The sequence below is a fragment of the Trachemys scripta genome, chromosome 1, assembly GCF_013100865.1.
Source record: "Trachemys scripta elegans isolate TJP31775 chromosome 1, CAS_Tse_1.0, whole genome shotgun sequence".
NCBI lineage: Eukaryota > Metazoa > Chordata > Testudines > Emydidae > Trachemys > Trachemys scripta.
This window is the reverse complement of record NC_048298.1, coordinates 79,379,103-79,396,309: the sequence shown is the minus strand read 5'-3', so window position 1 is coordinate 79,396,309 and position 17,207 is coordinate 79,379,103. Positions and strand designations below refer to the sequence as shown.

General features: G+C 43.9%; 1 protein-coding gene across 1 annotated transcript in view; it reads left to right on the top strand.

The window, feature by feature from the left end:
• The first annotated feature begins 5,261 nt into the window (after positions 1–5,261).
• The window catches only part of EEA1 (early endosome antigen 1), a 114,253-nt gene continuing 102,307 nt past the window's right edge, over positions 5,262–17,207 (top strand). The window contains exon 1 of the mRNA XM_034772665.1: positions 5,262–5,409. Coding sequence (XP_034628556.1) covers positions 5,386–5,409 — 24 coding nt within the window. The 5' untranslated portion in view covers positions 5,262–5,385. The remainder of the gene's footprint in view (positions 5,410–17,207) is intronic.

Below are 17,207 nucleotides of genomic sequence, written 5' to 3'. Positions count from 1 at the left end.
ATATCTGATAAACTAAATACAATTTTTAACACAACAAACACTTAACCTGCAGAACTTGTTGCCATAAAATATTGAGGCCAAGAGCTTAGTATGATTAAAACAAAGTATTAGAAATTTAAATGGATAATGAGAACCTCCATGGTTCTATATGGTAGGATAAAAATGAAAGATGACAAACTCCGTTGCATCCAGGCACGCACCAAACACTAAGGTCCAAATCCACAAAGGTATTTAGGCTCCCAACATCCACTGGTTTTTGTACAGCACTTAACACAATGGGTTCCTGTTCCATGACTGGGACTTACAGGTGCTGCTGCAATACAGATGATGATGATGATGATTATGATGAATAACTAATTAGGAAATCTGCCTCCTCCGCAGGCAGATTATTCCATAATTGTCAATTATGGGGTTTCTTTCATCTTCCTTTGAAGCATCTGGTATTGGCTGTAGTTGGAGACAATACTTGACTATGAGGTGGACTACTGATTTGACCTGGTATGGCAAAACCTGTGTTTCAATCAGTTGTTCCTGCTGAACTATTTGGCAATGAGAGCTGGGCTTTAAAGTGTATATGATGTCAAGTAAATGATCACAGATCACCTAACTAATTAGCTTTGGTTAGTAAATATTTATTACACTCAACCTAATTATTAGTTAAATACAGTTTTATTGTGTCAGTAGTTTATTTGTATCCTTTTTATGTTGTGTTCTAGATGGAAAAATGATAGCTTTAGAACAGATAAGGGTATTGGTTGATGCTGAATAATTTATCCTGTGTTACATTGCTGTTTCAGGGGATCCTTTGACAGCAGGACTCTATGTGCGTTTTGCCTCAGCATTAGTAAATACACTTTCTTTCTACTTGTTGTTCTTTTTGGCCTTAGAGGCCATTGTTCGAAAGAAAGGGAAAAATTGTTACAAATTGTGGCCTGTGTTATAGAGGTCAGATTAGGTTATCATAATTTCTCTTCTGGCCTGAAAATCTATGAAAAAATGTAAATAAGAGGCACAGGTGCCAACTTTCCATTGTGCCGGGAGGTACTTGACCCCCGGCTCTGCCCCAGGCCCTGCTCCCACCCCACCCTTCCCTTAAGATCACACCCCAGCTCTGCCCCACCTCTTCCCACCCTGTTCCGCCCCCTCCCCTGAGCCTGCCTCGTACTTGCTCCTCCCCCCACCCCTTCCAGCCTCCTGCACACCGCAAAACAGCTGATTGCGGTGGGCGGGAGGCATGGGGAGGTAGGGGGAGGCGCTGATCTGCGGGGCCCACTGGCAGGCAGAAGGCGCTGGGGGGGGCAGGTGCTGATGGGGGGTGCTCAGCACCCACAATTTTTTTCCCATGGGTGCTCATAGCCGCTGAGTCAGCGCCTATGATAAGAGGCATCATGTATGTTGATGATTATGGATTAAGTGTACCTGAGAGGAAAAAAGAACTTGTTCTGAGTGTTTTGAAAACCTGATGGTATTTTGCAATGTAGAATTTTCAGTTGAATGCTCAATTAAGTGTGCAATTGCTCATGCAAATTTCCATTTCCAGTAGTACTAGTTCTTATTGAAATTACTCATGCAAAAATATTATTTGAGCATGCAACTGCTCAAGCATCTGTACCATATTTAGTGCTTAAAATACAGCCTTGCTATCTTTCACACCAACAGTTTCTTATTTAACAAAACCAGTAGGGAATGACTTAAATTTATTTTTTCTCTTACATAGCATGTCTCATCCACAAGATGGGAACATTTCCCACAGGAGGTGACACAGAGTCATATGTAGTACTTGCTTGTAGAAGTTTGTGGGGAAAGTCCCACCCTCTTCCAATCCTCTTCTGATCGGGCAAAAGTGCTGACGAAGTTAGAACCCACAACTAGATTTTTTTGGAATCTTGAAACTTATCACAGGCTAAAGAGCTGCCTGTTGCGTACTGTTGAAGATAAATAGACCAATCAGACACAGGTGAGGATGGCCATTCTGGGGGCAAAGGGTGTGTTGTGCCTCCTGGTTAGATGCACAGACCTGGTGCTGTGATTTAAAAAAAAAGTTTCTTGAAGAGGAAATAAAGTATTAGAAGTAAACAATATTAGAAAATGAGAGGGAAGAAAGTACTGTACTACAAGTAAAAGAGAATTGTCACTCTACGTTAGGGACAGATCTTTGTGCATCCAAAACTTCGTTTGAAGCCAATTTGCCTAAGTAAGGACCACAAGATTTGCCCTAAGAAAATTAGAAATAGGATGGAATTGAGTGGGTTTAATACAGATCTTCTCCATGAAAAAGAAAGGGAGGCTGTGAAGGATTGTTTGTAGGCAGGACCTTTTATATGCTCAGTTTCTATAGTGTTTACAGATAGGTGAAGCAAGCGGTCTCCAATTACTAGTGACAGTTTGGTGGCATGCGAATCCAGGCATGTGACTGTGAATCTGCCAAGGCAATATATGCAGAAAACCCAGGCTGGTGAGTAAATTTAAAAATTAAGTTTGAGAATTTGTTTACAAGGTTGAGCTGAAAGACTGCATCAAAGGGAAGACCACAACACACAATGGGAAAGTGTCTGAATAAGAAATAGATTTAAATTTGATTTTTTTTCTTTCTGTGGCCTGGACTTGGTTTGGATGAGAGAGTACTTTTTATTTCAATTTCTTGAATTCTTAAGTTGAGATCAATGCTATCGGTAAAAAACCCTAAACTATCCTGAGAAGTAGAAGCCTGATCCAGCAAGATGCTGGAGTCCTCCTCTGTAAGCTCAACATCCTCAGCTCTCTCTAACATCAATTGGAGTTAAGAGTGTTTAGGGCAGTGGTGGGCAGGCACGGCTGCCCGCAGCTCCCATTAGCCAAGAACGGTGAACCGCTGCCACTGGGAGCTGTGGGTGGCCGTTCCTGCGGATGGTCAATGTAAAACTGTCTCACGGCCCACCAGTGGATTACCCTGACAGGCCACAGGTTACCCACCACTGGTTTAAGGTGACCATATTTCCCAAAGAGAAAATGGGACACCCCCAGCCGCTCACCCAAGGCCCCCCACAATGCTGTTGCTGCTCACTGGAACCCTGTAGGTCCCTCCCCGATGCAAGGCTGTTGCGCATGGCTGGAACACTGTGGGGGCCCCTGCATGCTGGAACGCTTCCTCTCCCTCCCAGCCCTGCCTCTCCTGCTGCAGGGGGCCGGCAACTCTGCTTGCCCCCTGCACGTTCTTCCGCACCACACCCTACTTTTTTGACAAAAGTGAGCCCATTTGCTCTTGCCAACTGATCAAATCAGCAAGAGCAAACCAGACAAATGCCTCCTTTTGAAAAAAAGTCGGGATGGCTGGGACAGGGCTTAAAAAAGGGACTGTCCTGGCCAAAATGGGATGTATGGTCACCCTAATGTTCAGTACTATGCAGGATTGGGCCCAAGGAGACGTGACCATGACACAGAATATTCTAGACTTTCCTCCCACTCCCATCTGTGACATCATGGAATGCCACAGCATTTTCATTGGTTGCAAAGCTCCTGACTGGGAGAACAGCACTATTGTATACAGAGCAAGAGAGAGAGTATTAATGATGTCACTAAAGCAACATCAAACATTTTATAGTAAAGACAGCAATTCGACTTTCATTGTAGCTTTTACTGTCTCCAGTAAGGCCTATTAGCAACTGAAACAAAGATTTTATTTGAGAGAGATTAGTTACAAACTAGAGAATGTGCCACCACATTAACACTTACTTTTCTTAAGCAACAGACTCTGGACTATGGTGTAACTTCTCAAATTCTTTCTGAAGTGTTTAGCAGTATGCATGGAAGCAGTTAAACTACAAATTAGATTTCCTTGCTTTCCCATTTGCTGCTTCAGAGATAAAAGACAGCAACCATCAGGTAAGTGAAGAACAAATTTATTTGCAAGTCCAACAAAAATCTGGACTATTTGCAGATGTAGAAAAGGAAATAACAACCAAACTCTCAAAAGTAATTATCAAACCATGTTAAAGAAGCAGTTTAAAAATAATGAAAAACACAAGAGGTAAAAACATCTATTATATCTATTATAAATAAATACTAATTACTTAACTAAATGATCATACTATGCAATAGTCTTACAACTTTATCTTTCTTTAGGAACTGTTGGTCTATCAATCCTGAAACCTAAGAGAGTCAAGGCTGATAGTCTTTGCTTCTAAATTCTCTCTGGGTTAGTACAACTGCATTTCTTCTACATTTAAAACAATCCTGGTTCTTTGCCGGTCAGTGATAGTTTGCCATTGAATCCATTAGGACCAGGATTTGGCCCAGAAAAAACATCCCCAGTCACTGAACACTGAAGCACAGGTTTAAATCTCAGTGAATGGGATTTAAGTGCATGTTTAACTTTTTTGAATTGTGCTTAAGTGAGAAAATTCATTCCTCAGTCATCAGTTGCAGGATAGTTGATTGTCTCCCTAGTCTCTGCAACAGTTCAGCATGTCCTCATGGTACTGTTTGGGGTAACTATTTCGGTGTGTCCACAGCATTTATAGCCATGGTTATACTAGGTATGGTCCTGGGATCCAGTGTTTTAAAAAGGAAGTTTATTAATAGCCCCAACTAGCTTAATAAGAGCAGGCTCCGGGCAGGTGCCACTCTCCTGTCCAGCTTCACTCCCACTTTTGTCCTATGTCCTTAGCACTAGACAAACATGGTGGATTAGCTAATAGCTTTTATTGGCCCCATTTCTAGTGCTGGGAGAGCCAGGCTTTGGAGCTGACAGAGCTCTTCTGGCCTGGCTCTCAACAGAAGTGGGTGGGTCCAATAAAAGCGATTACCTCGCCCACCTTCTCTGTCTGTCTGGTATCCTGGGCCCAACAGGGCAGCACCAGCCCAGCCCTGCAACCACCTGCAGTGCAGCGTCCAGTCTGGTCCCGCCCAGCCAATTGTTGCTGCATTTCCTGGGGGGCGACAGCCTGCTCCCCAGTAGGGGCGGAAGGAAGCGGGGGGGGCACCCCCATAGGGCCTGGGCAGGCAAACCCAAGCGGGGTGGGTGGAGGGAGCGCGGCCTAGGCTGGGGCAGCGGCGCAGCCCCGTCGGGCCCCGCTCAGCGCCGGTTCCCCTGACTGCGGCCCGCGGGAAGGCCGGGTGAGGCCAGAGCGCTCCCGGCCCAGCCTACGGGACAGGCCGCCGCTCCCTGGCAGCGGAGAGACCCCTCCCCCAGGCCGGAGCCGGCCAGGCTCCCCGCCCAGCGGCTGCCTGTCAGTGGCGGAGGCTGGCGCCGCCGTCCCGCCCCTCAGCTGCTGCGGCGGCGGCTCCTCCTCCCGGCGGGCAGCCCCCGCTGTCACCGAGCGTGCGGGCCGGGCGGCGCGGAGAGCGGGTGTCCCCCTCCCCGGCGCCGCGTCCGCAGGCAGCCGGCGGGACCGGGCCGCCGTAGCCATGTTGAGGCGGATTTTGCAGCGGGTAAGAGAGTGACAGCGGCCGGCCCGGGCAGCCGCGTGGGGAGGCGGCTCCGCTTCCTGCTGCCAGCGGCGGCGGGTCAGGGCAGGGGGCAGGCGGCGCGCGTGGCCGCATGGCGCCCCGCGCTCCTGCCTCCCCAGGCCCGGCTGCTTGCGGGTCCCCCCCCTGCCCCTTCGTGGGGGAGGCGGGTGGAGGAAGCACATTCCCTGCTAGACAGGCCCCTCCTCCCCCCGAGCTGTGGGGCAGCCTGCCGGCTGTACGCCCCGGGGGGAGAGTCCTCTCTCCCGTCTCCGCAGCGTCCAATGCCAGGCAGGATCCAGGCAGTGCCCTCGTCTCCTCCCCCCCAGTCTGGGCTGGGCAGGGCCCCCTCGTGTGTCTCGGATTTGTTTCTGCCCCGCCTGGTGTAGGCCGAGGCCAGGGACTCCAATGGAGGGAGGGAGCGGAGGGATGCAGGCCCAGGACCAGCTCCTCTCCACCTGACTCCAGCTGCAGTAGGTGGTGTCCGCCTGATGCTGGGCCGGAGGCCCGTTCTAGTGTCAAGAGAGGGTTAATGGCAGGGCTCTCTGGCAGGGACGTGTCTCTGCTGGGTTGGGAGACATTACTCACTCTCCGAAGTCTTGTGTTATTAAACATACATTTCTTACATCTCCCTCTGAAGCTCTCCGAGCCATTATACGCTAACACACTCACAGAAGATCAAAATAAACTCAGGTCACACTGATAGCTCATCTCGATTGGCCTCTTACAATTGGTATGCGTACTTCCACCTTTTCATGTTCTCTGTATGTATAAATATCTTCTGTCTGTGTGTTTCACTCTTTGCATCTGAAGAAGTGGGCTGTAGCACACGAAAGCTTATGCTGAAATAAATTTGTTAGTCTCTAAGGGCATGTCTATACTTACGCGCTGGTTCGGCGGCTGGCAATCGAACTTCTGTGTTCGATTTATCGTGTCTTGTCTGGACGCGATAAATCGAACCCAGAAGTGCTCCCCGTCGTCTCTGGTATTCCTGCTCGCCGCGAGGAGTACGCGGAGTTGACGGGGGAGCCTGCTTGCCGTGTCTGGACCGTGGGAAGTTTGAACTAAGGTACCTTAGTTCAATTTGGGGGGCCTCCCGGTACCACAAGTACTCCTGTTCTTTTTGCGGATACAGACTAACACGGCTGCTACTTTGAAACCTGTCAAGTCACACAGATTCTGTAACTCAGACCCACAGTAATCCTGGGTAGTATATTTCCATCCTACTCCCCTCTGGGCTCTGGTTAATAAATAAACTCTAAAGTCAATTGAAATACAAATGTAAGCCAGGATACCAAAAACTACCAGCCAACTGTCTCCTATTTTAGGAATTGGTTCCTGTGTAACTTTAGATAGGTTTAAAAATCAACTTGTGCTATTTGATTCTGAACCCTGTCTCTCCTTCTGCTCTCATCTGCCTTTAAAAAAATCTCAATTGTTTACCTTTCTACTATGTTGTTGTGTTACCTGCCCTAATAGGTTGTTTGTGATTTACATGGATGTTGACCATGCAATATTAATGTGCAATAAAAAATAGATGACAAACATGGTTGTCAAAAACATTTGGTTTCCACTGGAGTTGGATAACTGGTTCAAAGTGCACAGGGAATGCCTTCATCTTTAGTGTTCAGCATTGGGATGTACAGAATAGAGTTGAGTCACCCAGCTAGTTGAAAGGGTGTGCTCTAATTCGTGCATAGCTTTCTTGCAATGTCAGTGTCATGTAGAACTTAGTCATGTATAAGTGGTGAAAATAGCCAACTTTGGTATTTGACACCAGCTTTGAAAATTGCCTGTTTTCACAAGCATATTTGTGGAAGGGTTTGAAGGCTTTTGAAATTGTTCTAATAATACTCTATGTAAGGAACATGTATTGCAAGAATGATAATAAATCCTTGTTATATGTGGGAAGGAAGGATATCTGTGTACATGTTGGTGTACTTTGAAGTGTGGGGTGACTGATTTTTCTTGTGCCTCAGACTGTATTTTTGCCATAGTTTCTAATCAATCAAAGTTTTTCCTTTTGCTTATTTAAAAGTTACTGTTTACAAGGAATAGTTTCCTGCCTGAAATATGATTTCCCAAAGAATTAATAAGGTAACAGCAAAAAACAGGGAAACTTTACTTCCGTACTGATCATTTTAGGTATTATTAACATTAGTTGATTTTTTTTATTGATTCTGAGAAACGATCTGCTGTTTAGAAAAACTTACACAGTTGCTGGAAATGTGGCCCAAAATATAAATTTAATTAACATGATCTTTTATAAAATCGAAGGCATATATAAATGTTCCCACATTTTTAAAATTTCAGCGAAGACCGTTGTTTTTAAACAAATAAACATTCCCTTGTCGTTTTTGAAACTCAAACTAGAACTAACTGTGAGCAAAAATGAAACTGATTTCATTCATTTTTATTGTTTAAGTAGAAGGAAATACAAAATATAAACAAGAGGCATAGTGACTATGTGAACTTTAAAAACCTTTCTTTACCTTTGTTATTAGTAACATAGATAAAGAAATGTTTGCTTACAACATATGATTAAGTTCACAGTGTCCCTTTAACAGAAAATTATGTTAAAATTATATAAACAGTTGTATTCATGAGTTACATTAGAAGCAGCTCCTGGTATGCGATTAGGGCCCTACCAAATTCATGGTAATGAAAAATACATCTCAGACCGTGAAATCTGGTGCCCATCTTGAGTTCCTACCCTGCGCAGCACTCCAGCTGCTGATCCCAGCAGGGGATGGGGAGAGACAAGACTTCCTCTTTCCCTACATGGGCCACTCCTGGGGTGGGTCAGACCCACCTCTGGGAATCTGTCCGAGCTGCAGGAAGCTGTGCGACTTGAGCTGTCCCCTTCCCCCATGCGGAGAGGCTGTGGCTTGAACGGTCTCTCTCTCCCACACACACACCTGTGTGGAGAGGCTGCAGCTCCAGTTGTCAGCCATCCATGCTGCTGGGAAAACTGGACATATGGTAACTCCCACCCCCACCCCATTTCTGCACTGATGCTGGTAGTGATGGTCCTGGCTTTAGAGCTGGGTTGCTGGCCAGCTCTGAAGGCAGCACCCCTGCCAGCAGCAGGGCAGAAGTAAGGGTGGCAATCCCACAATCTCCCTACAATAACTTTATGGACACCCCCACCCTCTCCCAACTCCTTTTTTAGTTGGGACCTCCATGGTTAGAACACCTGAAATTTCAGATGTAAACAAATGAAAACATGAAATTGACTAATTTAAAAAAAAAACCTGGCCATGAAATTGACCAAAGTGGACCATGAATTTGGTAGGGGCCTATACTGAGCTGACAAAATATGAGGAAGACTCCTGACTTGCACTGGAGTTAATAACTATCCATAATTTTGTGCTTAGATTGTATGAATACATACTAGGAGTATACACTTTAAAAAGTGAGATATTATGTTTTGAACTGGCTAATTTAAAGCATGTATTGGTTTCTTCTATGCTTTTAAGCGTGTGATATTTGTCACATTTGATTAATAATGAAGTTTAAAATTACACACATTTTGCAGTCACTGAAACAGGTATATTTGCAATATTTTTTTCTTTGTGTCCATAACTTGAATTCGGTTAATGCTCTTTTCCCTAAGCCAACAGGTAGTCACGACTAATAGTATATCATGAATCCTGAAAGTGTGTAACATAGGGAAATCTCCACCTTTGTAACCTTTCACTTTGCATAGCAATTATAAGACAGCAGCAACTGAAGCTGCAAAAGCACTGTTTTCATTTCATGCACAATTGTGATCTTTTTCTTTGAAAAGTATCCTTTCAGTTTTTTTGATAATAGAAAGTAAACAGAATACTGATTACTATTCATCGTAGCTCATTTTAGTTTTTGAAGTTGGCATAACCAATCAGGGATGTGTGTCTTTTTTCATTCCCCCTCTTTTTTAGCCAAGATGTTGTGTTGGATATAATGGCTTAGTCATCTGTTGTGTGTTGCATCCTGTGTCTTATCTGTTTTTTATATATTGTCTATTAGGCTCCGTTTCTGCAATCAGGTTTGGATGGATGGACCCTTGCATTCATATGGAGCCCCATTGACTTCGTTGGGTCTCCATGTGGATGCAAGGTTCTGCCTGCATGGATCTCATTGCAAGATGGGGGCTGAAGACTTTGTCCTTTGAGGCAGGAGCTGTTTCATTTTACCTGTCTGTAAAGCAGCTGGCATTCTTCAAAATAAGTAAATTATAATATTATACAGTACACAGTGTTTCTAGGATGTGAATTAGTTTAAGTAATAGCATTTTGTAATTAATTTCAGTGGATAAAAAGTGATGTACTGAGGGCTTGGAATGATCTTATGTAATGTTAGTTTGAAATGTGAAATTACCTTTTAATAACTTGAAAATAGTCCTTTCTCACTAAAATTCTAAAGGAAAAATGAGTTTGTGATTAGGTTTCTTCTTCTTCTTTTAAAAATAGCACACACAACTAGTAAAATAAAGGAACAAAGCTAATGTCCTGAAAATTGTTCAGGAGCAGAGACTTGAACAAGCAGTGCTGTCTTTTTATATTTTGATTCTTGCATTTAATATTTGTTAGGGAATTCAGAATGATTGAACAATAGAAGCCTTATGCTGTATTTAAATCTCTGCTGGGAAAATTGTGTAACTTCATGTTCATATATTGTTTTTTCATTTATTTTTAAAGAGGTTGAGTTAAATCTAATTTGAAAAATGTTTTAAAGGGTACTGCTGATAAATTTGAGTACAGCTATACACAGAGAAGTGACTGTAAAAGTGACATCGTGGGAACCCATGTTTATATTCTCAGTGATTTCATGAGATGTACTAGGTTTCCAAATTTAAAATAAATAAGTAAATATATGTAAAGCATCACCTGATTTTCAAAAGGGAAACTGTTCTCTTCCCCTTCTTTCTTTGTTGTTGGTGGTGATGTTTCTGCATTTGGTTAGCTTCCAGTTTTGATGATCCATGAAGAATACTGTGTAGTTCACCTTGTTTTTCAGCAGCTGTATTGGCTCTACAGTGCTAACAGTAGTAAACTTGTACTTGTAGTTAAAATAAACAAATATGACTCAGGCACACAGGAAGCAGATCTGTTGAATAAGAAGGTGCTAGTTTTACATAATCATTTTTCCAGCGCTAACCATACTTCAGTGCTTCAGAATTTTAATCTTGTAAAAATGTTTGTAATAGTTTTATGTATATTTTATGTAGATAGCTTTTCTCTCCCTCCCACCCACACCACAGAAATTTATTCAGGAGTGAATAATTAAAAGACAACAAACAAGAAAACTAAAAGGGCATCAGCCTTCTTCTATCCTCTTCTGGGTTATATAATATGGACCATACTTATAAAGCTGTGCGTATACACTGTGATGTTCATAGTGCATGGTACAGCAGTGTTTATGCTTGAAGCCTAAACTAAATGTGTTTGTTCTTAAATGTTTAGTAATGAAAAGATCAGTTAAAAAGATTCTTTCTCCAATTTACTGATAAAGTCCATGTACACTGTACATTTGAAAGTTGTACTGTTGATTGATTTTGAGGTTTCAGCGTTTTCACAATATCCTACTAAATTTGCATTTAAATTTTTCATGATACTAAGTAGTTTGTCTCTGCTATATTGCTAATGGACATGTACGTTTCTCCAGATTTTGAAGGTTAATTTAAAAAAAAAAAATAAGCACACACAAACCCCTTTGTAGCATGCTTTTTCCTGTGTTGTAGGCTGGAACTATGTCTGTTTTAAGTAAGCATTTTACTTTCAAAAGGCTAGAAAGATTTTACCATTGTTGTTTAATAACTTTGGCTAGTATTTGCATAACACCAGGAATAAGACGTCTTGCAGTGCATTTCAGTGTGACTATAGCACACCTAAGGTATTTCATAAAGCAGTGACTTTAATCAAGCAAGCAGTAATAACATCTTACGTTATGTAGCACCTTTCATCCTGAACATTGCAATAACCATGCATTTGCAGGGCCAAATGCTTTAAAGCAATTTGTGTTTTACAAGCTATCAATATTTAATATGCATAACTCATGTTGAAATGCAGACATCTCTGGGGTGAAGCATGGCAGCTGTTTAACCGTGTACAGTAACATTATGTAAGAATTTACAATGGAAAGAAAATAACATTTTCTTTATCATTAGTTGCTTCAGCAGATCTCTACTCTGGCACAGATGCACATGTTCCAGAACTGTGGGTCTAAAAGTGTCCACCCTCCCATTATCCCTTTCTTTCCTCCTATGTAGGTAGGCTGCAGAATAGTCTTCTTGCATCACTGCCAAGGGCTAGCAAGTTTGCTCATTTTTCTGTACTTCCATCTTTCTATTCTAAGACTTCACTGCTAAAGTACTTGAAGGAGCATTCTTTGAATTTTAGGTTCTGAAGGATGGAACCAAAGACCTGCTTTCATTGCAAGGGGTCCAGAAAAGGTACATCCCTTAGTGCAGACGCTCTCTTTGTATCAGAAAGGTCTATTACCACTTGGGATAAATTGTGTACTGGAGACATTTGAACAGATGGGAACCTAATTGGCTCTGAGGTTTCGAGAATTAAAGTTTCTCTGTTGTTAGGGCCTATAGGAAAGTCTCTCCATCATCCTCAGAGTTGAGCAGCTTGTGGTTCTAAGAGTACATCTACACTACCCGCCGGATTGGCGGATAGTGATCGATCTATTGGGGATCGATTTATCGCGTGTAATTTAGACGCGATAAATCGCTCTCCCGTCGACTGCTGAACTCCAGCTCGGCGAGAGGCGGAAGCAAAGTCGACGGGAGCAGCGGCCGTCGATCTCGCGCTGTGGGGACGTGAAGTAAGTGATTCTAAGTTGATCTAAGGTATCTTGACTTCAGCTACGCTATTCTCGTAGCGAAGCTGCGTATCTTAGATTGATCCTGCCCCCCTAGTGTAGACCAGGCTTAAGAATTCCCTTCTCATAAAAAATGGGTTAAACAGCTGATCTGACAGTCTGAAGTTGCTGTTTCTCTATGTGAGAAAAATTTAGTATCTGAGACTCTCTGTCAGTGTGAACATGCATATATCTTCTTTGGGATTCCTCAGTGCCGGGGGGTACAAGAATGATGTCTGGGCATAACCTTTGTTCAGATGGCCACAGCTCATGTACTGTGTGGCAAGGTGCTTCTGCCTCAAATTCATAGAGTTTCAAGGTGAAGAAAAGTAGAGTAATAACAAGATGCAGTATTCTCATTCCTCCTTCCTCCCACTTGTCTAAGATAGATAAGTCTTTCGTCTGGGTATGTGCACATTAGAGAGGAAATTTTGCAATAGGAGTAGGTGGAACAGGCAACATTTTAGTCCTGTAAGCTTTTTGGGGAGGGGACCATGCTTTTCTTTATTTTATATACAACATCTAGTATTTTGTGTGTATTACAGGAAACAAATTCTTAATAATTATAATTGAAGAGATTTCTTCTCTCTTCCCAGTGGAATCTTTTGATTTTTTCCTCCCCTCTGGATAACACAAAGGTGCTGGGAGCTGTATGATTGTCCTTTTTCAAAGTCCTGATTTCATTAGTTCAAAAACAGATGAAACCTAGAGCACATTAATGGAGCCAAGGATTATTGTCCACTACTTGGATGTTGGCCATTTAAAAATGCACACATACATAACTAGTTCAAAGCCCCTCTTCTTTTCACATTAGTCTCACATAGAATCATATCCTAACTATTAGACCCTACAGATCTTAGCTCAGGGGGAGGGATAGCTCAGTGGTTTGAGCATTGGCCTGCTAAACCCAGGGTTGTGAGTTCAATCCTTGAGGGGGCCACTTGGGGATCCGGGGCAAAATCAGTACTTGGTCCTGCTAGTGAAGGCAGGGGGCTGGACTCGATGACCTTTCAAGGTCCCTTCCAGTTCTAGGAGATGGGATATCTCCATTAATTTAATTTATCTTATGGGTGTCAATCTCAGAGGGCTCAATAGCCTAAGGAGTCTTTAAAGTACCATATATACTCGTTCATAAGCCGAATTTTTTTTAGTAAAAAAGGGAAGCACCAGAGAAGAGGGTCGGCTCATGAACGGGTATAGAGAGGGAGATGTGGGACCCAGCCCCCTTCCCCCCCACCCCTCAACAGAGGGAGAAAGGGGAGGCAGCACAGCCAGAAGGGAAGAGGCGGGGCCAGAGTCTCTCCGCTTCTGGCCACGCTGCTCTCCCCGCAGCCTCCGAAGCAGCTGCAGCCGTGCTGCTCTGCCCCGCCCTCCAGAGCAGGCTCTGGCCACGCTGCCGGAGCACGCTGAGGCCGTGCCACCCCGCCCAGCCTGTTGGATTCTTGCTTAATTTTGCTCAACACCCATGATGACTTTGGGCTTGATTATCCTCTCGCTTAGCAAGTGTAACTCCATTGACTTCAGCAGAGCTACTTCTTGTTTATACCAGTATGAGTGGACAATCAGACCCATTGTGAACATCTGAGTCCATGTAGCAATTTTGCTGGTCAAGTACAGAGAACCTTTTCCATTGGTCCCCCTCATCCATGCTGTTGAGGACTCCATTTTGTTGTACTTTACAGTTTGAAGGGCTATTACTATGAGCTATTAAGTTCTTGGTTATAAAATATGGTTCCACCTTTACTTCTGATGAAAACCTAAATCTCCTTCTGCCCACATCCATCTCATATGAAGTTGAGGGGAGAAGTCCTCCCTTTTTCCAACTAGGAACAATAAAGTGGGTGCTAGGATCTTTTAGTTTTAGATTACAGGTTTTTACTCTCATTGCTTTTTCATTCCCATGAAGAAAAGGGGATGTGTCCAATGCTGATCTCAACAAATGTTTGAATAAAACAAAATTTCATATAGTAACGTAATTCCTTCTGTTAGCAAGATTGCTTTGGAGTTGGACACTCAAGATGCATCCTTCACCATATCAAGAAGGCTATGAGATACCTAAGGTTCAAGTTAGGCAACAATAATTTCCCATACAAGTTGCTCCTGTTTGGACACACTGTTCCTTCACCAATTCTTTATTAGTGGCGTTTGCTCACCTCTGTCATCTAGAACTTCAGGAATATTCATACTTAAACAGTTGGTGTATTAGAGTTTATTGCCACAACATGAGATTTGGGCGTGGTTCAGTAATCCTTATCAGAAAGTGCTTCTATGCCTTTACCCTCTGTTCCCTTTACTGCAGCACAGCTGATTCTAGGAGCCCAAATTTGGCCAAGTCTGTTCTTGTTCTCAGATCTCTTTGCTCTGGGGAGAGAATCACTAAGTCTCTCACCCTGGCAGTTAGGATCTTTGGACCTTAGTTGAGGAAGAGTTATATTTAGGTGAAATCTAGTAAAATTGATTAGCAAGTTTCCAGATCTTCACATAGTAGACATATGCTTTAGACATAAAAGTATTGCAGTAGTTTGACCTGAAGGTTGACTATTGACTGACAGTAGATGTAGGTGTAGCTCATAGGGTGTGGATGTGAGTTAGAAGCTATTTGTCATCAAGAAAGGAAAGGATAATTAGTGTCTTAAACATATACAAATGCTCTTACATCACATATGATATCATTTAATCTTGTGCTAATATTCCTATGCACGGGGTGTCTCCCCAGGAGTATCAGGAGACTTTCCTGCTCCCTTTCCTGCTGGATATTTCATACCTTTCTAGAAAACAGTGATATCAGCAATTTAGCCCTCCTTGAGTATCTTTCCCATTGCTTTCACAATGTAATATACCTAACCCCTCTTCCCCGAACTGTTCTTATCACATTGCTCCCCACTTTGAATCCCTCTACTGAATCTCCACATGTTAGCAGTACTTTATATAAAAGATATATTAGTTACTGTAAAGAACACTGTCTGCTGGTACAGAAGAATATGTAACATTGTTCATAACTTGTAGGTGCTATTGTGTTATGAACTTCAAATAGCTTCTTGAGTGCATCTTATCTGCCACATGAAGCTTTTGTCACTTCCTTCAGGGCCTTGCATGATACCTTTGCCCCGCCCTACTTATCTGACCTCCTCATTTTTTGTGTTGCTCCCTGCCCCCTTCATTTCACCAGTGTTGCTAGCCTTGATACCTTGCTTTCCTATAACAGTCTCTACATTCTTCCATCCTACTCCCTACCTGTGGAATGCCCTTTGTGTTTATACTAATTTCCTTTTTAAATCCCATCCCAAGACCTACTTCTGTTGTGAAGTCTTTAGGAAATTAACTGGTTGGTAAGGGTATGTCTACACTACGGGATTAATCCGAATTTATATAATTCGAATTTGGGAAACAGACTGTATAAAGTCGAATGTATGTGGCCACACTAAGCACATTAATTCGGCGGTGTGCGTCCATGTACCGGGGCTAGCGTCGATTTCTGGAGCATTGCACTGTGGGTAGCTATCCCATAGCTATCCCATAGTTCCCGCAGTCTCCCCCGCCCATTGGAATTCTGGGTTGAGATCCCAGTGCCTGATGGGACAAAAAACATTGTCGCAGGTGGTTCTGGGTACAGCCTCACCCCTCCCTCCCTCCCTGCATGAAAGCAACGGATGGCAGACAACCATTTCGCGCCTTTTTTCCTGGGTGAACACTGCAGACTCCATACCACGGCAAGCATGGAGCACGCTCAGCTCAAGACAGCAGTTATGACATTGTAAACACCTTGCGCATTCTTGTGGAGTTTATGCTGAGCCAGGACCAGAAAAATGAGGCGAGGAGGCAGTGGCGGTGGCAGTGGCAGCGCAACGACCAGCATGATGAGGACATGGACATGGACATGGACACGGACACAGAATTCTGTCAAACCGAGGGCCCCGGTTCTTTGGAGATCATGTTGTTAATGGGGCAGGTTCTATCCATGGAACGCCGATTCTGGGCAAGGGAAACAAGTACAGACTGGTGGGACCGCATAGTGTTGCAGATGTGGGATGATTCCCAGTGGCTGTGGAACTTTCGCATGCATAAGGGCACTTTCATGGAACTTTGTGACTTGCTGTCCCCTGCCCTGAAACGCCAGAATACCAAGATGAGAGCAGCCCTCACAGTTGAGAAGCGAGTGGCGATAGCCCTGTGGAAGCTTGCAACGCCAGACAGCTACCGGTCAGTCGGGAATCAATTTGGAGTGGGCAAATCTACCGTGGGGGCTGCTGTGATGCAAGTAGCCAAAGCAATCACTCAGGTGCTGCTACGATAGGTAGTGACTCTGGGAAATGTGCAGGTCATAGTGGATGGCTTTGCTGCAATGGGATTCCCTAACTGTGGTGGGGCGATAGATGGAACCCATATCCCTATCTTGGCACCGGAGCACCAGAGTACCCAGTACATAAACCGCAAGGGGTACTTTTCAATGGTGCTGCAAGCACTTGTGGATCACAAGGGACGTTTCACCAACATCAACGTGGGCTGGCCGGGAAGGGTTCATGACGCTCGCGTCTTCAGGAACACTACTCTGTTTAAAGGGCTGCAGCAAGGGACTTACTTTCCGGACCAGAAAATAACCGTTGGGGATGTTGAAATGCCAATAGTTATTCTTGGGAACCCAGCCTACCCCTTAATGCCATGGCTCATGAAGCCATACACAGGCAGCCTGGACAGGAGTCAGGAGCTGTTCAACTATAGGCTGAGCAAGTGCAGAATGGTGGTAGAATGTGCATTTGGCCATTTAAAAGGTCGCTGGCGATCGTTACTGACTTGCTCAGACCTCAGCCAAACCAATCTCCCCATTGTTATCTCTGCTTGCTGTGTGCTCCACAATCTTTGTGAAAGTAAGGGGGAGACCTTTATGGCGGGGTGGGAGGCTGAGGCAAATGGCCTGGCCGCTGATTACGCGC